This window comes from Chaetodon trifascialis, chromosome 6, assembly GCF_039877785.1.
Source record: "Chaetodon trifascialis isolate fChaTrf1 chromosome 6, fChaTrf1.hap1, whole genome shotgun sequence".
In the NCBI taxonomy this organism is placed as follows: domain Eukaryota; kingdom Metazoa; phylum Chordata; class Actinopteri; order Chaetodontiformes; family Chaetodontidae; genus Chaetodon; species Chaetodon trifascialis.
Genome location: NC_092061.1, coordinates 6,015,223 through 6,032,949, shown reverse-complemented (window position 1 = coordinate 6,032,949; position 17,727 = coordinate 6,015,223). Strand labels below are relative to the sequence as shown.

General features: G+C 43.1%; 3 protein-coding genes across 6 annotated transcripts in view; 2 read left to right on the top strand and 1 right to left on the bottom strand.

Annotated features, from left to right (window-relative positions):
- Positions 1-737: 737 nt before the first annotated feature.
- Positions 738-3,421, bottom strand: hspb11 (heat shock protein, alpha-crystallin-related, b11). Its single transcript, XM_070964104.1, has 5 exons — positions 3,160-3,421; positions 2,888-2,994; positions 1,467-1,535; positions 1,340-1,383; positions 738-1,244 (listed from the first exon to the last, which is right to left on the bottom strand). The coding sequence occupies exons 1-5, from the start codon at positions 3,249-3,251 to the stop codon at positions 1,152-1,154; spliced, it is 405 nt and encodes a 134-aa protein (XP_070820205.1). The 5' UTR covers positions 3,252-3,421; the 3' UTR covers positions 738-1,151.
- Positions 3,422-3,427: 6 nt separating this feature from the next.
- On the top strand, positions 3,428-7,018 carry smn1 (survival of motor neuron 1, telomeric). The gene is made up of 8 exons (XM_070964103.1): positions 3,428-3,552; positions 4,033-4,104; positions 4,193-4,312; positions 4,535-4,726; positions 5,073-5,252; positions 6,062-6,136; positions 6,360-6,467; positions 6,748-7,018. Exons 1-8 carry the CDS (start codon positions 3,505-3,507, stop codon positions 6,802-6,804), a joined length of 852 nt encoding a protein of 283 aa, XP_070820204.1. The 5' UTR covers positions 3,428-3,504; the 3' UTR covers positions 6,805-7,018.
- Positions 7,019-10,859: 3,841 nt separating this feature from the next.
- Positions 10,860-17,727, top strand: part of rtkna (rhotekin a) — a 55,117-nt gene continuing 48,249 nt past the window's right edge. The window contains exon 1 of one of the 4 annotated variants that reach the window (XM_070963754.1): positions 10,860-11,281. In XM_070963754.1, coding sequence (XP_070819855.1) covers positions 11,171-11,281 — 111 coding nt within the window. In that variant the 5' untranslated portion in view covers positions 10,860-11,170. The remainder of the gene's footprint in view (positions 11,282-17,727) is intronic. The other 3 variants (XM_070963752.1, XM_070963757.1, XM_070963756.1) reach the window with 3 other exon arrangements.

Below are 17,727 nucleotides of genomic sequence, written 5' to 3'. Positions count from 1 at the left end.
GCCTCATTACTCATTACACACTCACATACTCAAATATGCTATATCTCAGCCATACCCCTAAGCAATTAGTTGCTCTAAAATATCAGGGGGCTAGTTATTCAGGCATGTATTTCATATTTTTATTGGTTTATTTGGAGCCCTGAATGCAGACCAAGCTACTGCAAACACAGCCTCAGCAAATCCCCAAGCTCCTCTGCAGTCAGCAAAGTAATTGGGGAGGGAGTCCCAAAGGGTCCTCACACACTGCTGAACCCTTTGCTACTGACAAGCTGAAATGGCAATGGAGGTAGATAGGAGTAAGTGTTAGTGTGCAAGTGTGCATGAAAGTGTGTGTGTGTGTGTGTGTGTGTGTGTGTGTGTGTGTGTGTGTGTGTGTGTGTGTGTGTGTGTGTGTATGAGGAGGATATAAGTACAGGAGGTGGCTTGAATACTTTGTGTGAATAGGTCTGCAGTCTTTAGAGACTCACTGGATGCCTGGGAAACCATCTGGTTCCCCAACCCCCCAGCTGCACCGCCAAAAGGTTCCCGATTTCTATGGGGATGTAAAATTTGGCTCATGGGGGGGCTGCACTGATGCCAGTTTAAGCCCCCACTGCCCAAAATTAGTTAATTAACTCTATCTCTCACACAGAGAGAAATTTCCTTTGTATGTAATTCTGCCATTCATCACAATCCAACTATTTTAGTCTAAAGCTTTGCCAGCGATCAGTTTGTGAAATTAGCAGGAACAGATGAATGTGGGATGAAAAAAAAGAAAACAAAAAAAGCCCCATACGTGAATCCGTAACATTTAGTAAGCACAAATACCATTTTCTGTATTTGTTTTCAGGCCGATTTCAGAATTTGAGGTCAAATTTAAAAATGCACCTTTCAATCATTAGCTTTGTCTGCGACTGGAACTTTGCTGATAAGATTAAGATGATAAAGTTTATTTTGTTTAGACTTTAATTGGTTTTCCAAATCAATTTACCGCACATACTCGTGGAAAATGCTTATCAGATTTCCAGTTACAGTTACAGCTGTCTGCCCGTGTGTAGGAGACTGAGCATATAATGAGATCTACTCATATTTACAATTATCAAATAATGTAATAAAGCCATATATTTACAAAAAATATACTACAAGGCCATAATTCACAACAATCTAGCATGTCAATTTTGTACACTGACTCTGTGCACTGAGACAAAGTGATCATATCCTGAGGTGATGATAAAACGAAGGTGGGTTGCACTGCTTCCATTTAGCTGAAAGAAAAAAATAAAGACATGTAGTTGTTTTATCTATTCGTTCTATTCACTCCTAGTATGTTTTACATAATTGTATTTTCATTTAGACTTACCGAAATGGCATTTGACTGAAGATGTCCCTCTGTATGTTCAAATTCTATAAGACAATCACCTTGTTAATGCTAATTTGAGTTCCTTGGTATTTAAACAAACAGATACTGTAGATGGAGCCCCCCTTACCTTTCTCTGTAACAGACTCAAAGTGAGAAGCATTTTGTGTGGTATTCTTTTCTATCTTTAGATGCTTGACTGCAAAAGAAAAAAACACAACCGTACATATGTATAAATATATATGTAAGCTCTGACAAACTGAACATTTTGGTGCTAATACCTAATGTATTTTGACATTGAGCGTGGAAATAGTATTAAAATGCAGGAAATTTTCAGCATGCCATGCTAGCTCTCTGGTCCTGACTGAAATATCCCAATAACTGCTGGATGGATTGCTATGAAATTTTGCACGGACATTCATGGTCCCCAGATGATGCTTCCTAATGACACTTTCCTCTGGTGCCATCATGAGGTTAACATTTGTGGTTTTATGTTGAAATGTCTCATCAACTGACAGATGGATTCCCATGAAATTTTTCATCTAGCACCACCATCAGGTCAAGCTAACAAATTGTCCAACACTTTGGTTTATAACCAAATACCAGTAAAAGTGAGGACATTCCCATGTGCCTCAGATGCACTTGGTGCCTGCTGTTGATCTGCTTAACTAAAATGGTGAAATTGTGAATATTATACCTGCTCAACATCAGCATGTTAGCACTGTCACTGTGTGTATTTAGCTCACAGCCTCACAGTGCCGGTAACATGGCTACGGACTCTCAGTCTTGTTTATTCACATTTTTTGACTGCTTCGAGTAACCACACAATCAGTTCTCATCCAATATCTTTCAAATCAAGTCAGTCATTTCTGACCATTTAAATCATAGTTTTAATCACATATACAATCAAAGAGTTTAAGGAATAGACATGATAAAAATGTCTTTGTTTCTCAACTGATTTGAATTTATCTATGCCTCTTTACTTGTGATTACACATACTACTGACCTAAAGAGATGCAGTAAAGAAAACTTAGCCTTGACTTAATCTTAGCACAACATGTGGCCCTATAGACGATGTGAGCCGGTAGCTGACCATACATGCATTTGTCCTTCAGTTTTAGAATGTGTTAGGTTGCAATTTGCAAGGCTTAGATTGTGTTTAAATTGAATCCATAATTTAAATCCATTTAAGAGATGTGAAAAATTAGGCCATTGTTATTGTCGCATGAAGGAATGTCCATACTTTGGAATATAAATTATGATCCATAATGTAAATTTTAATGTTATGACATTAACTATAAATATTAGGAGATATAATATCTATATACAGTTTTACAAATACCATCAATATGAGTAGGTCTATCTTAACAGACTAGCTTTTATTCAATTGCATTGAATGTATGTATTGAATGCTTTTAGGAAAATGATACAGCCTGTGTTTACTGTATCTCATGGGGACTTCAGGACAGATTAGATATTAACTCCTTGCGGGATTTCTCAAACAATTTGTTTGATAGTAACAGTTCGTATGGCCCAATATAGTGTACACACCATTGTAGCTGTCCACTGTCACAGAAGAAATCGTCGTGGGTTCAGGAAAGCGGATGATGAACTCTTGAGGAAACATCCCGGTGGACATCCAAAACGTTTTGGTGTTTCTGGGTGAAAGGGACAAACAAACAATAACATGTTACCACTAGTCCGATAGGTCTGGGATTCAGTAGCATTGAAGACAACGAACGCCTAACATTAACTGTAACTGTAGCGACAAAACCGTTGGCGGGAGTTCAGAAACAACTTAAGCTAGCTAAGCTAACACTCACCCGTCAGTGATGTTTTCTGGTGGGTGATTCTCGTCGCTGGATGTAGCGACAACAACCTTTGCACCCAAAGAACTTAGAGAGGAACCAGTCATCTTCGGGAACTCATACAAGAAGGCATCCGATGCTTTCTGGTGGAGGAAAACAATAGTAGCTTCGATAATAACAGACTGCAATCGGTTTTGTTTGCCCCGAAGAAGCCGACTATCAGAGTTACCGTCGTTACCACGCCAACCGCTGCGTCGCAAGATATATACGTCATCGTCACAGTAGTACGTCAACATTTCCGACGCACGTTGCTCGTTAGTTGTTTAGCAATTAGCGGTTAGCAGTGAAATCTATTTTCACATGGCGAATGGATGCGAAGACGTGTTGTTCATGCGCGGAGCTGGGCAGGTTAGTTCTGATGCACTGCTGTGTATAAGATGACATTACATGTGAACCTTTGTGGGCCGTTATAGATTTGATACGATATGCTAGGAAGCTAAGCTAGTTACAAATCAACGCCGAGAACCAGTAAGTTGGGTAACAAAGAGGAAATGGTTTGAAAACATGAACTTAAAAATCCACAGTGTGGATGACATGTTTCATTAGTCGACATATTGTAATACTGCGTCTTTGAGAGACGTATTGAGTATTAGCCTTAGCCTGACAAAGGTGCTGCACTTGGACTTCCATCCTTTCCACAGTGGAGGGGATGCAAAGATGAAGCCAGGTCAACTGCAAAAACTGGCTGCATTTAAAATCGGTCGAGAGAATTACAAAATATATTAAAATGCACACCAAGAGTCCACAATCTGTTTCCATCGTATATGACCTGTGTTGAATTACATCTTTCATCTGCAGAGGCTTTGTACCTGTTCTTTGCTTTTCCAGAGTGATGATTCAGATATATGGGATGACACAGCGTTGATAAAGGCCTATGACAAGGCAGTTGCATCATTCAAGGTAAATCAGGTGTTCTGCAGTGTATATGCACATGAAGCATTTATGTTTGTTTTGCCACTTACGTCTCTGCTCTTGCTTTGTGTGCCAGACTGCCCTGAAAGGCGAGGATGAGCCACAACCCTCCAGGAAAAGCCAGCCAGGAAAAAAACGCAAGAACAACAAACGGAACCAGAGCAGGAAAAGAACCAATGCACCACCAGATAAAGAGGTGTGTAACAGGAACTAAAAGCTGCACATACATATGCATACATATATAATTTGACAGCCTGTAGGGGTCTCAGCGACAGCACTGGAATCAGCATCATAGTAACAGAGATCTAAATTAGTGTTTCGTCCCTTTTTGTTACTCTGGATTTGTTTTCAGACCAGCAGACAACTGAGACAGTATGGTTACACTTTGACTTCAATTACTGTTGATGTTGTGTCTCAGTGGCAGGTTGGGGACTCGTGCAGTGCTTACTGGTCCGAGGATGGCCAGCTCTATGCAGCCACCATCTCCTCCATAGACGAAAAGAGGGGCACTTGTATAGTTCTTTATACAGGTTATGGCAACGAGGAGGAGCAGAACCTTGAAGACTTGCTTTCAGAGATTTCTGAGGCTGATGAAGAAACAAATACCAAGGTAGGATTTTGTTTATTTGTACCTTCCTATCTGTTTATTTAACAGGTTAATGATGGTGTATGTTCCATCTCTTGAGTCTGTTTTGTTTTGGTGGTGTATTCATATTACTTCCTCAAGCCAAATGCAAAAGGTATTCTATCATGTGCAAACAGCAGAATATGAGAGCGTGACTGAAATTTCTTTACTGTAAAAGGGTCAAAAGTTTTGCTGTCAGTCTGTCAGAATCAAAGGAAAACAGCCTTTTTCTAGACTGGATGTTTACATTTTCAGTATTAATAACTGGCACTAAATGGGTTTTGGTGGGTTTTAATTGTATTTAAAGAAACAATCCCTCTCTGCAATTCAGGTAAATGGGGCAGAATCGTCAGCAGAGGAGAGTGAAAGGTCAGCCACACCAAACCAACACAAACACCAGCCCCACAGTAAACCCCAGAAGTCCAAGGCCCACAAAGGACCTCCTCCCATGTGGGCTCCTGGTTTCCCCGGGTTTCCTCCAGGCCCACCTCCCATGCACGCTTTCAGACCGGTAAGAGGAGTGACTCAGTACCTTTTCTCATTAGTCAGCAAACAAAATGAACTTGTAAAAGACTATTTTCATACATATAACCAGGAGGGCACCTGGACAGTGCAGACCCCCTGTTCTGTGATGTGCAAATTTCACAGTCGGTATTGTTGCTTCTTCTCACAAAGTGTAAAGTTTTCACATTTTTCCGTAATATCGCTGGTGGAGTTCAGACAATTCACATTTGGATGTGAGTAAGAGTATAATTAGTTACATGTTGGTGTGTATGTATGTTCCCATAGTCATGCCCTCGTTTGAGAAAAGCGTACTTGTGTAATTGTAGTTTTTCCGTAATCCTGCTGGCACACAAACTGGACTGGAAACATCACTTCTTTGGCAGATAAAATGTTCAAATTGAGAATAAAGCGGTTTATGCTTTTTTAAATTCAGTGAGAAGTTTAGCTCTTTGCTGAAACGTTAAAGTTTTTACAGCATAAACAGTAAAACTGGGATATATACATTTAGCTGTGGAGTATTATTGGATTGCAATAAATTGGACGAGTGTTATGATAATTGGTTTACACTCTGTTCAAAGTCATAAAAAGGAATACAAAATGTGTTTTATGTATAATACACAGTATGTTATCTACAGCCTTCCTTCCAGGCGATATGGAAGCTGCTGACATTACAAGAACGCATACTACACTTATTTTCTAGAAAGCAGAGTTCACTAAAGAGTGTTGTTTGAGCCATCAACGTCCTTTTCAGAATGATCAGGGGAACTGAGATCAACGTTTGTTTTCAACCTTTTTGTCTCTTGCATCCTCTCCCAGGGAGGAAGCAGACGATCTGGTGGTCATGGGCCCGTACCTCCTTCCTGGCCTCCCATGATGCCTTTTGGTCCACCGGTGAGTATATCTTTGCACTAATTACAAAGACAAAAGCTGCAGCAGCTACTGTTTAATTTGAGTAATGGGGTCTTCAGTGGGCATGTAAAAGGCACATATTTACTCATCCGGCCGGTAAACTGAGAGGCTACTGTCAGTTTAACATGTTAGTGACAGACAACACGTATTGTCAGCTCTGAGCATTGTGATCACACTCGCTCTTCTGTTGACGTCTCTGCCTCAGATGATCCCTCCCCCTCCACCGATGAGCCCTGACATGGTGGATGACGAGGCCTTGGGCAGCGTGCTCATCTCCTGGTACATGAGTGGATATCACACAGGATACTACTTGGTATGTGCACAGAAGCTAACTGACTTATTATGGGCTGTAAAGGGGGGTTCACAGCTGTTATTTCCAGGTTCATACTCCTGCATTATTAAGCGAAGAGCAGTGGGTATATATACTAATGTGGATGCTGTTTGCCTTTTTGGTGAAGTTACTTCATTTTTGCTGCTGTGCTTCTTAACCAGAAGAGCCTTTTCATCAAATGCCTTTAGCTTCATAATAGGTGGGAGTCCTTGATTTTTAAAAGGGGAGCCATATTAACGTCGTAATCTTCTTTTTTATACAGGGGTTGAAACAAGGACGCAAAGAAGCTGCCAATTGGACGAAACTGCACCACAAATGAAATGATCAAGGCAAGATTTCATGGTTTCAGTTACTCAGGGCATCGCCTGGAGCAGCAGTCACCCTCCACATTGTGCCTGATGTGTGTTCTTCTTGTTTGAGAAATGTGATAAATGAAGTATACATGTTGTGAGCAGAACGCTCATCAGAGTTCAAGGAGGAGAGTTTTGTATTCTTTGTAAATAGATGAAATAAAGGGTCTCAGAGCACAGCTGATAACTCGCTCAATATTTTATTTTTATTGCACTGTGGGATTGACACACTTGTAAAATGACAGTAATGGATGGTAGATGTGTGTAATTACAGCTGTTTTTTCAGGCATTAGAAATCTATCTTTCCAGTTGTTTCACTAATTATCAGAGGAGGGATTTATTCACTGGAGATTGAATAATGTATATGTGACAGACTCCATGACGTGTGGTTGCAATGGCAAGTATTGTCCAGCAGAAGTCAGACTAGTATAATGTATTTACGTTACAGGAAAATGTGGCATGAATACATAAGAGCGTGAGTTTAAACCTGTAGAGAATCACAGCCATACAGAGACGCACTCTCCACTCCTAATTGCATGTCTGCTCTACACTTGTGTCTCTCGGCATTCTTAGAGTTTGATTGCGAGCCAGACGTGAGTCCTGCTTCATTCCCTCTGGTGCTTTCCACACAGTTAATTCAAAGAATCGTTCCAGTATACACCTCGCATTTGAGCTCTCTGCTTTCCCTGAGGTGTTCCCTCAAAACACAACCCAATATAGGATCGCATCCATCATAATGTTTTTCAACTCGCGTCAGATGGGTGAATATTTCAGGGAGATAGTAGGCGAGGTTTCAGCTGCAGACAGTGGGACACGTTGGGCCAGTTGTTGCAGATGAAGACTGATTCTTAAATTCATTGAAACACATTTCCCTGTACGTCCTCTACACTGGGCAGTCTTTAACTTGCAAGCCTAAAATGAAGACAAAAGGGCCTTTACAGGTCAGAGAGAGAACACTGAGGTGTTTTAATGCCCTTGGTATCACCACACTAATGTTTTATAATGGTGTGGAATGAATGCTGTGTGTTTGTGTCTGCGCATGCTTGATTTAATTTATTTTCCCAAGTTATCTCTAAAACCGTTCCTGGAATGTTTGAGGTTTAATAATGTGAGAGCAGTGGAGGAAGTGGGGTGGTTACCAATACTGTATGCGAGAGTATATTTAGAATATAGAAAAACACATGTAATTACAGTGGGAACAGCCACAATCATTCTGCTCAGCCTGTAGTGCTTTCATTCCATGAAAAGGAAACCAAACTGATTTCCCATATTCCCTACACTGGTGATTTGCTGCCTGCTTACACCCACTCCTCTGGTTCTAAACTGGTGGGCAATTGATCATATACTCTGTGTGTGTGTGTGCGGAGGGAGAGAGAGAAACAATAGGATTTTGTGGTACGATGTAACGGCATGATTGTCTCCTGTTTTTTGTACCATGTGGTCTCCCTCCAGCTGCTCCATGGCCATTGCTCTCTGAGTGAAGAGCGGCCCCTTTGTTTGTGTACTGACTGTGGTCGGCATTTTATAACCCACTGTAACTGCGCCAGTGTCGGCTGCTGCATTTGATTCTCACTGTAGCAGTCACTTTTGTTTCTGCCTGTTTGTGTGGGCAAGAGAGGGAGGACAGGAGAGAAAAGAGTGACGGCAACAAGAGAAAATGTAGTTCGTGGGATTTACAAATAGAATATGCACTATAAACGAGGGGCGATAAACCAGACCTATCTTTCCCCCACAGATGGGTTTAAAATCTGCCACGGCAAAGCCTGCACATAAGCCCATTGCTTGCCTGACTCTGCAGTAAACTGAGCTGCCCAAAGGGCTCGGTGGATCCCAGAGAAAAGTTAAAAGGGGGTCAGACCTCGCTTGGGAAAGCACTGTTCCCCTCTGTGACTGTCTACCCCCTACTGACCAGAGCAGCATGAGGCATGTAAACATAATCTGCATTTCACATAGTCCCTTCTAGGAAACAGACAGGCATCCAAGTGAGATCACATTGCTGCATGAGTTACAACGCCTTCAGCTATTTACTCAAGCTCCCGACATCAACAAACATCCTGCTTTTAAATCAGAGACTTGGGGGGAGATTAGAGAAACGGGCTGCACAAGCCCCTTTCCCTTTTTCCATTGAGATCGAGCAGCTCATTGAAGAACTCCAGTCATCATTGCATGTTTAAGATTGTGGTGCAAACACCATTAACCCCAACAGAGGTGAGTATGTGTTTTTTGAGACAGGAAAAGATAAATTTGGACTATTAAGCACAATTGCTAAGAGTTTGGTCTGTGTTAAATCACTGGATTAAAGCGTCTGCCAGACTTTGTTTCACAGTAAACAGAGCGCACCAAACTGTTCAGTAATCAGGTGGGAAATGCAGCTCTATTTATATTGTTTCTGTTGCAAAGGACACAAACAAGAGACTGTAAACAGACGTTAAATTTAGATTGTATGATTGGCAGACAGATTCCGGTATCAGGGCTGTTTATGATTCAGACAAAATGAACAAACATGCTCACCATCACAACATGACACCATGATTCCAGGTGGATTTTCAGAGGTAATTGCCAACCCAGTGTTAATCAGTTAAGTTGTAAATAGGAAAATCACAGTGAACAATGGCCCGCAATTAAACAGAGTTTGCCTTTTGATTCTGTCTTATTTAAATGGATCGCACTTTATTTAGACAGTTTCAGGTGACACCGTAGGTCACAGCACCTGAATATGCAGGAAATGGATAAATGGAGCTGTGCTGAACACTGGCTTTTCACCGCACAATGGGTTTCGTAATATCAACTCTGATCTGGTCGAGGTATTACTGAGAAGTGGAAGAAATGAAAGTGTTGTGGCATTGAAGCATTTCAGGCAGACTATCAGTTGATATGAGGCTGTGTTTGGAGCTCTAGTACGCTGCTTGCTTGAAACCTATAGAATAAACAGACACATACTATGAGACAGGTTCATAACTCGAAGGCTGCAAGTGGATAAAATGTGCCTTCTTATGGTCGTATAAGCAGCATCACTTCGTGTCGTCCCAGCAGACCTCGGTCACTCTGGATGTGGATGTGACCTCGTGAGACGGATCCTCGATGACTCCCTGACCTCTCAGAATTCCACTCACAGCAGGTTCGGTGAAGTCCTGGTGCCGCCACAGATTGTGATTCACATTCCTGCTGGATCTTCATGCTCTGTTGCAGATGCTCGTAAATAGGATGTTGTACTGTGAAGGCAAAGTCCAACCCCCCCGCTTTACAGCCCCCTGAGAAGGCTACAAACACTTAGAGGCTAAAGAGAAGCATCACCTGAAGCATACTGTTTTTTTAAAGCTCCTATCAGAGCTTTATAAATGGTGGATTCATACTGCTGGACTCATCCTCCAAAGGCTCATTATTTGGCCAAACATCTTTTACACCCATGTTTATTCTAGCGAAGCTTTGCAGCGATATCAAACATGCCATGCTGAACTCAATAGAAATTTTTCATTTAATTGAGTGGTGCAGCCCTAAAAATGGCATCTGTTTGACTACATCACCCAAGATAATAGCTTTTCTATTTGTAATGCTCATCTCATGCATAAATTTGGGTTCATTTAAACCACAGCACACACATTTAAGTGTGATATGCAGCTTAAATTAAGTGCAGTGATTAATGTCCTACAGTGTGGGGTAATGCTCTCACTGTGAAATTACTTAAAGGGAATATTAATGCCATTTTTGGAGTGAAAGGGGTTAAATATATGTTGTTGCAAACTGTATAAAGACAGTGCAAAAAGAGCCCATGTAGGCATTTTGGTCTCCTTTTTGTATATTCTCACAGTGATTATACCATAATGAAATGATTAGGCGCACAGATGTTAATAAAACAACTGGTGTCGTGCGCACATGTGGTCTGAGTGACTTGCACAAACAGGCCTGCAGCAGTCAACTGAGATTGCAGTAGTAAATCTCAGCAGAGTGGAGGCCATCCACGGCCGGTAGAGGTCTCCGGATACAGGACAGGGCAAAGTTAGGTCTCAGCTGCACCACATGGGGTGTCATCGTGTCAGTTGGACGCTCAAGGAGCAGTGTTTGGAAACGTGAAAAGTCAGCTGTGTGTTTTTTTTTATCCACTGCTTGTGGACTTGCTTCAGTCTCGGATCCTACATCAGAAGCAACGACAGTGTTTGATTCGGGGTTTGCCTAAATCTCCTGAGAGTTTTCTCCGGTGGGGCCGCTTTGTGCCGCCTGGATCCGCGCTGGGCTGTTTGGCACTTTCCGAAGCGATTCCTTCCTTTGCGCTCACTTTAAGTTCAGCTAATACGGTGCGCGCAGGACTATCTGTGAAGTTGCCAGGAAGCGGAGACGATGTTTTGCCGAAATCAAACAGCGAGAGCCACCGTAGCCCGCGGCTCTGCCCTTGAAATGGAGATACGGCGAGGGAAGTTCAGAAAGAGCGTTTTCCTGGACACATCACAGGTAGACTCTGATTGTCCGCCAGTTATCGCCACACACACAACAAGCGCGCACACGCGCTTACGCACACACGCTATGGGGGATTCTCTGTTTACAAGTTTGACTGATCTCTCTCCCTCTGCAAACTAACTTATTTGGCACACGTTTAATCTTCTTCTGAAGGCATTTGAGTGTGTGCTTTGCTTTGTGCGGCGTTTTAATTACACTGCACCGGGGAGCTGTGCTGGTGCGTTCAGGTCCCGTTAAAGCTCTTAATTGCTGCATTTCCAAACTACTTTGCATTTTACCCTACTCTTAACAGAAACCAATAATATTCCTACAGAGACTTAGAAATGTGTCTGTGCTGCTCAGCAGTGGCTTGGTAGTAACTTTAATGTGCTTTATGCTGTGTTCCATCTCCCATGGTAGTGTTTATTCCACAGATTTGCTGTCAGGGTTGTGCCTGCAGTTGGTTATTGCATGATATTAGTTAATCACGATGGCTCATTTTAAGTTCATTTATACGTTTTGTTAGAATTTGGCTCTCAAGAGACCTTTTCTTCCCTTGATGTTTGCCTTGTTCAACTGTTTTAAAACATTTTCCTCTAATAACATCTCGAAGCTGCTCTTCTGTAAAGCACCTGGAAATTAATCAGAGACAAATACGAATATCAGTATATTGTATTACTTTCTCTTGTAATACGTTATCAATATACTGGCTCCAGATATTGATATTTTTATTAAGACATGCAGGTACTCTAAACTAATTCCCCCAGTTTGGCTTCCCACACATGGATATGGACAAGTTGCATCTCTGTGTGTGTTAAAAAGGTGCTACAATAAGGCTCTTTGCCCTTTTTTTGGTTTCATCTCAGTTGTCACATCCCATGAACCTGACACCACAATGCAGGTAATTCATGGATAATTCCTGCTTTTTGCCCCTCTTCTTCAGTTACGCAGACCTCATGTTGCATTGTCTTGCAATATATCAAGTATCGCAGAGTCGCTGTATCGCGATACCATCGTTATCGTCGGAGACGTGATCGTGTCGTATCACGAGTTGCTCTGTGATTCCCACCCTTAATTTCACCCCCTTGGCTCACCTGTACGTCTTTGAACTGCTTTATTTTGACTGCGGCATGTGGCCAGTCACCTGCAAGGGAACAGTCAAGAGAGGCTGCAGCCAAAAGTTGAGAACTAGGTCAGAGCTGTAGCCTGTGTATCCCTCTCAGCTGTTTATCGCTGGATTAGAAGTGGTGCTCTTCATGCATGTTTTCCCCTTCCTCTCTGCAAAGCTCCCATGTCAACATCTGCTTCATATTAGCCACCGTTCGTCGGCAGAGCAGACACAGACGCGACTTCCAATCTAACCTCCGATTATTTTTACTCACAGGCTGCTTTAATGCTGTTTTGATGCAAAGCCCTCCCTCCCTCCCTCTGTCTTTCTCCCTTCTCTTCCTCTCTCTGTGTGTCACTCACGCAAACACACACACTCGCCTGTGAGCCGTGGGCAGTTTTCTGTATTACTTCCGTTTGACTGTAGAGAGCTGGTATTTGGTATTTCAGTCAGAAACATGCCCCTGTCTTTGGGGTGTTTGCGTCTGTTAAATTAAAACTAAATCCCCATTTCAGATGTACACAGTTTTAGAAGTTCAGTGAATTGTTTTGCTAAAACTAGACAGAGGGATGTGTGTAAGAGAGACCAGTGGGGGGGGAGGCTCAATGGTAAGAGGATACTTAAGGAATGTTAATGGTGCAATACGGCAAATGGAAAGATATGGTATCGATCCTGTCTCGCGCCTTCCCTCTCTGAATCGCTCTTGCTTTTTCATCCTGTCCACGTGTGTGTGCAGGCATACACTTTGTCCGCTTATGTGCACTAGTTGTTTATAATTCATGTCACAGGAAAACACCACTAACCCCCGAGGAGCCCGGCACACTCCGTCATATTGATCCGCAGTCAGAATTAGCCTGATCTGGTGTCTGAGCAGCATGAGTTCATATCTGACACACGAGCTGGTAAAGGCCAGTGACACATAACACTTCCTGGTGGTGCAGTAGTGTCAGTGTGGTCAAATCTGTATCGTCTCTCAGGCAGGAGTCAATGATCTCATGTGTTTTCGGGTTTATTTTGAGGTGGCGTGAGTAGGTGATTGTCTACAGAGAGTACAAAGCAGTTTTCCTCACAGGCATTGTGACGAGGAAGATGAGCAGCAGCACACATTGGTTTTTTATTGATGTATTTATATGCCCAGTGGTTCAGGTGAGGGGGGAGCAGAGGTGAAAGAGGAGGACTGTTTACTTAAAAAAAAAAAAAAAAAAAAAAAGAAACGAAAAAAGGGATAAAAGAGACTGGCCGGGCATATGCCAAAGCATCACATTCATCTTTAATTCCACCCCTTACTCCTATTCCTTTCCCCTGTTTAGTCTCTGCATTAGTTATTTATCTGGGTAAAGACTTCCTCTCCTTTCACACCAACAATCATTGCTTCCTTAACTCTGTAATCTGCTCTCAGTTGTTTCTCATACAAGATTAATTTGTGTCTCTGCCTTTGTTGCCAATGCTAATGATCCTCTTTCAGAGACTGGGACTTTCCTCCGGCTCTGTGTGTTAGGACTCTCTCAATGCCACCGTGGAACCAGTCTGTGGCATTTCAATGAAGCAGGCCACCTCAATGTGAAAGCACTCTCTTTTCACAGTGCCAAGGGATATCACATTTGTGTGTGTTTGTCTGTGTGTGCTCATTTGTGCCAATGTTTGAGCCTGTAAATGTGTGTATGTAGAAGGTGATTTGTCTGGAATTTTTGCCGGTCAGTGACATGTTATCAGAGAATGAGCTGATAGAACGACTCCTTTGTTGGGCTGAAACCAAAGTGAGCATGAGTTTGTTTTGCAGACTCATTTGTATGTACAGTATGTGGGCCTTTAAAAAGGGGTTTTCAGTGAGGATACAGGTTATGGCTGTCCCTACATGCCCCCAAACCCAAACTCTTACTTCCATTAGACCATATTCACAACAGTGAACCATTTATATTTGATTAGCTGAAGGGTTTAGCATTACATACATGTGTTTGTGCTAAAGGGACACTCATAGTATGATTTGAATGGAGTAAAATGGCTAAAGAGTGTGTTAACAGACCTGGAGGTAAAAGCCAAGAGCCTGATTTTTGTAAGCCTAAATGACTGCTATCATTAGTGTAGAGACTGTAGAACCAGACCTGAGGGATTTCTGTGGACTGTGTGCCAAATTATTGCAGTCAGCTATAGAAATAAAAGCTTAAAATGTTCAAAATATTGCCACGTATCCAGTTTAGATATCCTGACAGTCTGTCTTGCTGTGTTCTGACTCTGAGGACCAGTCGTGCTGAATCACTCTGCTGTGTGCGCATCACGAATTGACAGGCTAATATGGCCAAAGAGTGGAAGGAGAATGAAAAACCGAGCGAACAATTACATGCTCATACAGCATTTGTCCAGAAATCCATTCTGCAGCCGCTCTGTCGGTCCTCGGCCTGCCGCTCTCAGTGGGAGCAGAGAAGACATCTGCTTTCTGCATCCCTCCTCTCTGATCCGCAAGGCCACCACCGCTGTGTGTCTGCACTCTGCTCTGCCTCGGCCCTCGTCGGCTCCGCCGTTTCAGCTGAAGCCACCCAGGCATGCAGTGGGAGCCCGGGCCAGCGCAGTTATTTTAATATGGAGGTGTGGATGGAATGTCCTCTGTTTCAGCGCTCTTACTCCGCATTATGTTTTAACTCCACGATGGTCCCTGCAAGTCCACAGCGCTGTGGCCACCACCAGCTATGCAAGGCCAGGAAGTGGTTAGATGTGTGTGTAATGACACACCCATCCACCCACACTCTCTCCCGACCTTCAGGAGTGTATGGCAAGGTCTGGGAGTGTGCCATGTGTGCTTAAGTAAAATCTTTAACAGCTTCAGGCTGTGGTGTGGTTGGTTTTGGTGCTCTGCCCTTCTCCACCCTGTTGATCCGCATATTCTCACCAGGAAGTATCCACACTCAACATACTAGTGGCTTCAGTGAAAATTTGGATACTGTGGGTGTTCCCTTTGCTCAGCACATATTCACCCACCCTAAAAAGAATGTGTTGGTCACACCAGTAGTGCAGTAATTCCTATCTTCAAATTTGGGTACTGTGATGCAACGTTTTTTTTGGTCATACATTTGCAGAAGAAGCTCGTTTCAACTAGAGAAATGTTTCCTCCATATTCTGGTCTTTTCAGGTATGAGGAATGTGTTGCTTTTATCAGTGGAAACCGGTGTTATTCCTCCCAAGTCTGAGATGTTTTGTAGGTGATATGTTTTCTCCAGATGCTTGGATGTATGTTTTATGGTTCACAGAGGCAGGCCTTGCACTGTAAGCAGCCTCCTGCTCAGCAGCCTCTCAGTGTGGCTTCCGCTGGTGTTTAATGTGGCCTGGCAGAAACCTGTGATGAGCTAAGCCTGTTTATGTAAGCATATGTTTGCCTCCCCGCATACACAGAGGGAGAGGGGTCGTATAGATGTTGCCAGGACGACACTTTTGCCAGCAAAGAGGAAGCACCTCAGACCATGATCCCATTGAGAGAAGAGCCGTTTTCACAGAATGCCAAAACTTCCCCCCGAGTCTCCTTCTCAAGGCAGCTCTGTGTACCCAAAGAACAAAGGGCCATCACTGCACGGCAGCCCAAAACCAAACCCTGTGCTGGGGCATGAAATGCCAGGCAAAGGGGCTCAGGGGCCCGGAAGAGCGGATGTATTCTACCAGATTTCTGCAGGGGTCAGAGGTGCCAAGTCTGATCTACATAGAGTTCTGTGAGAGACTTGTGATATGGGATTTTTAGCCCAATCTACTAAATTAGTGTGGGGCTACCCAGTAGTGCTTAAATCTCTGTGAACTCTAAAGTGTGTGTGTGCATGCACCCTCAGGGCTGTCTGGCATGTTGAACACTGCAGGGGTGCAGGGGAAATGCCAGGGAAAAGTTTACCCCTCTGAAGACCCTTTCTCTCAAACAAAGCCGACCTCTGGAGCTTTCTGCTTGGAGGCTTTCTTGGTATGTTGAGGGATATTTTAACCAGCAAATGTTTAACTTTTTTTTATTACCCAGGCTTTGTGTGTACATGATTGTGGAGCTCTGTTCCTACTCAGCCTCTCAGCGCTGGCACAAATGAAAAATTGTTTAATCTCAGTTTCTTCCAGCCGTGAGTAAAATTCAGCCAATGTCCTGCTATTGTTCCCATGGTAATGACTGGACTGTTTGCCTAATAAGTTTGGCGAAAGAGAGAACAAAGCTTTATTGTTCAAATAAAACATTTAATAAAGGTTCTTACTTCTCTCACTGGTGAACTCACAGACGCACGTTCTTTATCTTTTCATTCAAAAGGCAAGGTTATGTTGTGGTTTATTATTATAACACAATGACTTATTGTCTGTAGGGAAATTTCACACATCAAATGTAGTTTGATGTAATGTCTTTGCTGTTACGCCTTGATAATCTCTTTCTGTGGCTCATTTGTTTGTTCGCACCGTGCGTTATACGAACAGCCGACAGTCCTCAAAGACTCTGACTCAAACTCATGCAGATAGCAATCGTGTCATAGTTAGTGGATGTCCTCCGCAGACCCAAAGACAGCACCTTCCTTCACAGCCGTGTCATATCAAAGTCTCCTTAACGGGACATGCTGGACAAACCATTTAATGCTTAGCTTGGAGATGCAGTAAAATTAGTCATTTGAATTGCATTTAAGGTTTTTTGGGCCGTTTTTTTTTCCTCTTTCTTTCCCTTATTTGCTGCTGTCTGACGCCACCCAGTCATTTATTTCCAGGTCCTCGTTGCTGTACATAGATCCAGAGCAGACCGCCTGAGTGTGAGGGCCGTGCATGTTTTAGGCGTAAGTGTTTTGGCCTTGGAATGTGGTTAGTGGCCTGTGTCTCTGTGCGGCAACTGGTGTCAGGGTGCAGTTTAACAGCTGAGGTCTGTTGCAAGATGCTGCAAGTGAACCCCACCCAGCCACAGTGCGTTTTGTGGTACGTTATAGGACTTCACTGTGAACAAGGCGTTAATAGAGAGAGCAAAGATAGGTGATGCATGCATGGACACGCACACACACACACAGAGGGAGTGAGTCACACATACTGTCAGCATCCAGTTCATACATGTTAGTGTATTTTTCTGTTATGAACAAAAGCTGCTGTTTTGAACTCTTGATTAGTCATTCACGCTAACTGCAGTTCTGTCAGCCTCTGTTTCACACACACACACACACACACACACACACACACACACACACACACACACACACACACACACACACACACACACACACACACACACACACTCACGCACCTACACACCTACACACCTACAGACAGTGACTAAGCAGCAGTGTCTCCTTGAGCAAGGTCCATTGCATATTCCCAGACGTAGACGGGCTTTGTTCACACAGTGTACGCTGTCCTGAGCGAGGCTGTC

What these genes read in the sequence shown, in the direction of transcription:
- smn1 (XM_070964103.1), top strand. Translation starts at nt 3,505, where the DNA reads ATGGCGAATGGATGCGAAGACGTGTTGTTCATGCGCGGAGCTGGGCAG. An exon ending in ATGAAGAAACAAATACCAAG is followed by an intron (nt 4,727 to 5,072) that starts GTAGGATTTTGT and finishes TCTGCAATTCAG; the next exon opens with GTAAATGGGGCAGAATCGTC. An exon ending in TGATGCCTTTTGGTCCACCG is followed by an intron (nt 6,137 to 6,359) that starts GTGAGTATATCT and finishes TCTCTGCCTCAG; the next exon opens with ATGATCCCTCCCCCTCCACC.
- hspb11 (XM_070964104.1), bottom strand. Translation starts at nt 3,251, where the DNA reads ATGACTGGTTCCTCTCTAAGTTCTTTGGGTGCAAAGGTTGTTGTCGCT. An exon ending in CCAGAAAACATCACTGACGG is followed by an intron (nt 2,995 to 3,159) that starts GTGAGTGTTAGC and finishes CCTTTCACCCAG; the next exon opens with AAACACCAAAACGTTTTGGA. An exon ending in GACAGTGGACAGCTACAATG is followed by an intron (nt 1,536 to 2,887) that starts GTGTGTACACTA and finishes TTTCTTTTGCAG; the next exon opens with TCAAGCATCTAAAGATAGAA.